The sequence below is a fragment of the Sinocyclocheilus rhinocerous genome, unplaced genomic scaffold, assembly GCF_001515625.1.
Source record: "Sinocyclocheilus rhinocerous isolate Xijiao unplaced genomic scaffold, SAMN03320098_v1.1 scaffold5048, whole genome shotgun sequence".
Classification (NCBI taxonomy): Eukaryota; Metazoa; Chordata; class Actinopteri; order Cypriniformes; family Cyprinidae; genus Sinocyclocheilus; species Sinocyclocheilus rhinocerous.
This window is the reverse complement of record NW_015657993.1, coordinates 180,006-184,482: the sequence shown is the minus strand read 5'-3', so window position 1 is coordinate 184,482 and position 4,477 is coordinate 180,006. Positions and strand designations below refer to the sequence as shown.

Genomic DNA, 4,477 nt, shown 5'->3' with positions numbered 1-4,477 from the left:
AGAAATACTGAAAATATTACTATAAATTGTAGCAACACCTCCCCCTTTACCTTTTGGACACGGCTCATGTGTATAACAGTAATCTTAGGGGGGACAACTCATTTAAAATAATGTAATCATCTGGTTTTAGCCAGGTTTCTGTCAAACAGAGCACATCTAGGTTTTGATCTGTGATCAAACACAGAGGGCAATGACGACTAATAACAAATTTTACACGGTGACAGTGTAACGATCGGCCTTATCGGCCGAGTTACATGGATTTAAAATGGGAACCTCTCTCTCCAGTGTTGCCACAGCGTCCTTTATACATTCCTCCATCTTGGCAAACTTAAAATCCACAGCCTCTCTAAAATACACTTCACGATTTATATTGCTTTCAACAGAGTCTTTAAAATCTTTCTCCAGTTTTAAAACAAGGTTTTTAAGAACAGCCACCTCAGCGCGAAGCTGTGCACATTCACATTGCTGTAAAAACCGTTCATCATTAAAACCAGTAGATGTATTAAAAGAAGCAGCATTATTTTGTTTAGTTGTCATCTTAAAACACTTCTCTCAACACAGCTTTTAAAATCTTTGAATGTTCCCCGTACGGGCCACCATATGTAACTATCGGCCGAGTTACATGGATTTAAAATGGGTCAGATTAAACTGTGTGAGATAAAATAAGTGTTTTAAAAAGATGAGACAACAACAAAAGTAGAATGAATAAATTGTGTATTTACCTAATGCACAAGGAATTCACAAGGAAGGCAGACCCATGAACATTTTAAAGACATACACACATCAAATAATTAAGAGGATTAAAATGGCTAAGACAACATGTAAAACCATTAAAACTCAAATATATAGATAAAAAAAACATCTTAATATATATTGAGCGGTAAAAACATGTGTCTTTGTGTGGCAGTGTCACAACAGTTTACTAGACAATATACTGTAACATATTTAATTATTTTATTTTTTAATTATTGTAAGTATTAAGTAATAAAGCACTTCACATCCAACCGACGGACATCAGCATAAACCAGCCAGCCAGCCTTACACCACCCCTGAAGAGGACAGTGTGAGACATTCTATAATGTGTACTAACTATATGTTTCCTTTGACAATAGGAAGAGGCAACGTCTTGTGAGGATCATCAAACATCTGCTCAAACTCACCCACATTTCTCCCGGGAAGTGTCCCTTAACATTTCAGAGCTACTTAAGCATGAAAAATTTGGAGTTTCAAACAACCCAGAAGCATCTGTTTGCACAAACATTCTTTCACAAACCTGTCAGCATCAAGGTCAAGGGAAATGTAACAACACCACCAGAAAAGACAGCATAGGTGAATATTTGGTTAACAGTCCTTCTCAAGAGACAAGCCAAAAGGAGACATCTTCACCAAAATATTCCAATCAAACATGCAGTCATCTTTTGGTGCATCCAGTCAAAGAGAATACCACGCAAAATGAATTCCAGAAGGAGACACAGACAAAGGGTACTATGAGCTATTGGATTTATTCAAAAGGCAATCAAGTACAGACATCAAAACACAAAATGAGTGGTACAACTTTATCAGCCAGCGTTTTGCAAAATAACTGTGGTGCTTCAAAGACTAAGATGGTTGATGCAAGTATTGCTTCGTCATCCAGTGCTGGGGCCAGTTCTTGCAATGCCTCACATCAAATGTCTTGACGTTGCACCCAGCCACGCTTGTCGGCCTGCCCCCCTGGCGTTTCCTCCAAACCGGCTTGGGGGTCTTTTTGATGGATGAACGGTGAGGTGGTTTCTGGTTAGGGGCGATGACGACACACTCCTTGGTCTCCACACCACACGACTTGCAGGCTCCGACAACCCTCCAGACGTCTCTGCGGATCGTGGGCCACCAGGTAACGTCCAGGATTCGAAGGAGGGTCTTTAGCCGTCCATGGTGTCGATCCTGAGTCCTCCGATGGAAGTGCTGTACCGTTTGTAATACCAGGGACTTTGGGATGATGAGCTGTATCTTATAGCTGTCCTTGTCCTTCTGGATCCACCGATACAGCAATCCGTGGTCGTCCTGCACGTAGATCCCGTTGGTCGGTGGTGTGGAAGGAGAGATGGTAAGTCCTTGCAGAGTGTCGTCATCACCCTGTGCGCTGGTGAGTTCCTCTCTGGAGAAGGGAAGGTGGGAGAATATGGCGGTAAAGTCTGGCCCGGCTGGAGTGGTGGCACAGGATTCTCCATCTGTTGCTCTGGTGACGGTTTGTGAAGTGGTTGAGGCAGTGGGAACGTTGGCCGGAGGAAAGCCAGGGGTCGACGTGAGTGGCACTGGGCTGGTCGTTGTAGTGGGAAGGGAGATGGCAAATTCTGGCTTCCTGATCTGTTCCAGTTGTTTTGCCCATTTTTTGTCTCTCCTCAGTAACCTCTCTCTCCAGTGTTGCCACAGCGTCCTTTATACATTCCTCCATCTTGGCAAACTTAAAATCCACAGCCTCTCTAAAATACACTTCACGATTTATATTGCTTTCAACAGAGTCTTTAAAATCTTTCTCCAGTTTTAAAACAAGGTTTTTAAGAACAGCCACCTCAGCGCGAAGCTGTACACATTCACATTGCTGTAAAAACCGTTCATCATTAAAACCAGTAGATGTATTAAAAGAAGCAGCATTATTTTGTTTAGTTGTCATCTTAAAACACTTCTCTCAACACAGCTTTTAAAATCTTTGAATGTTCCCCGTACGGGCCACCATATGTAACTATCGGCCGAGTTACATGGATTTAAAATGGGTCAGATTAAACTGTGTGAGATAAAATAAGTGTTTTAAAAAGATGAGACAACAACAAAAGTAGAATGAATAAATTGTGTATTTACCTAATGCACAAGGAATTCACAAGGAAGGCAGACCCATGAACATTTTAAAGACATACACACATCAAATAATTAAGAGGATTAAAATGGCTAAGACAACATGTAAAACCATTAAAACTCAAATATATAGATAAAAAAACATCTTAATATATATTGAGCGGTAAAAACATGTGTCTTTGTGTGGCAGTGTCACAACAGTTTACTAGACAATATACTGTAACATATTTAATTATTTTATTTTTTAATTATTGTAAGTATTAAGTAATAAAGCACTTCACATCCAACCGACGGACATCAGCATAAACCAGCCAGCCAGCCTTACACCACCCCTGAAGAGGACAGTGTGAGACATTCTATAATGTGTACTAACTATATGTTTCCTTTGACAATAGGAAGAGGCAACGTCTTGTGAGGATCATCAAACATCTGCTCAAACTCACCCACATTTCTCCCGGGAAGTGTCCCTTAACATTTCAGAGCTACTTAAGCATGAAAAATTTGGAGTTTCAAACAACCCAGAAGCATCTGTTTGCACAAACATTCTTTCACAAACCTGTCAGCATCAAGGTCAAGGGAAATGTAACAACACCACCAGAAAAGACAGCATAGGTGAATATTTGGTTAACAGTCCTTCTCAAGAGACAAGCCAAAAGGAGACATCTTCACCAAAATATTCCAATCAAACATGCAGTCATCTTTTGGTGCATCCAGTCAAAGAGAATACCACGCAAAATGAATTCCAGAAGGAGACACAGACAAAGGGTACTATGAGCTATTGGATTTATTCAAAAGGCAATCAAGTACAGACATCAAAACACAAAATGAGTGGTACAACTTTATCAGCCAGCGTTTTGCAAAATAACTGTGGTGCTTCAAAGACTAAGATGGTTGATGCAAGTATTGCTTCGTCATCCAGTGCTGGGGCCAGTTCTTGCAATGCCTCACATCAAATGTCTAGTCAAGAATTGCACACTCATCAAATATGTCCCCCAGCCATACACAGCAACCCAACATATTTAGGTAATAATAGTTACCTGGAACATGAGGACAGTAACAGCAGCAGTGATGATGAGCAAAAACTAGTCATTGAACTTGAGTAAGGTGAAAGTAACACAAAATAAGGCAAAACAAACCAAGGTGTCCAATACCCGCAATATGCGTCACTACACACAAGGCAAAAGGCCCTTTAGCAACTTTGAAACCTTTGGCATCATTAGGCTGACATGAAATGGTATTTTATCATCATAAATCTATATACTGGGGTATAGTTTTGTGACATGGCATATGTTGATGTTACTGTCACAATAAAAGCTCAGTCACAATATATATATATATATATATTTATATATATTTTTTTTTTCAGAAAATTAGCAAAAATTGCAAATATTCAAAGTCTATTGAGGCCAAACAATTGCTTTGCATGAAGAACAGACCCAAATTTAACCATGACGCCATTCCGAACGCTGATGCTGAAATCCTCCACACATTCAAAAACTGCTGTCTGAAGAAGTTTTGCCATATCTTTGATGTCTAATGTCATTTGCTCTTGTGTGTCTTTGTGACCGTCTGCATCATGCTAAATTTTAGATTTATCTTTTAAATGTGAGCTGGCTGTTTTTTTTTTCACAGAGAAGGAAAATTT

The 4,477-nt window shown here is 39.8% G+C and overlaps 2 protein-coding genes across 2 annotated transcripts in view; both read left to right on the top strand.

Moving 5' to 3' along the window:
• The window catches only part of LOC107721998 (uncharacterized), a 13,101-nt gene extending 11,422 nt beyond the window's left edge, over positions 1-1,679 (top strand). Inside the window, exon 5 of the mRNA XM_016530230.1 lies at positions 1,113-1,679. Within this exon, the coding sequence (XP_016385716.1) occupies positions 1,113-1,679 (567 nt within the window). The remainder of the gene's footprint in view (positions 1-1,112) is intronic.
• Positions 1,680-1,786: 107 nt separating this feature from the next.
• Positions 1,787-4,198, top strand: LOC107721997 (uncharacterized). The gene is made up of 3 exons (XM_016530229.1): positions 1,787-1,873; positions 2,054-2,284; positions 3,228-4,198. Exons 1-3 carry the CDS (start codon positions 1,787-1,789, stop codon positions 3,933-3,935), a joined length of 1,026 nt encoding a protein of 341 aa, XP_016385715.1. The 3' UTR covers positions 3,936-4,198.
• Positions 4,199-4,477: the final 279 nt, after the last annotated feature.

Coding starts and splice junctions, on each gene's coding strand:
- LOC107721997 (XM_016530229.1), top strand. CDS start 1,787: ATGACGACACACTCCTTGGTCTCCACACCACACGACTTGCAGGCTCCG. Junction 1,874..2,053: donor TGCGGATCGTGGGCCACCAG/GTAACGTCCAGG, acceptor TCCTGCACGTAG/ATCCCGTTGGTCGGTGGTGT. Junction 2,285..3,227: donor GAGGAAAGCCAGGGGTCGAC/GTGAGTGGCACT, acceptor CTTTGACAATAG/GAAGAGGCAACGTCTTGTGA.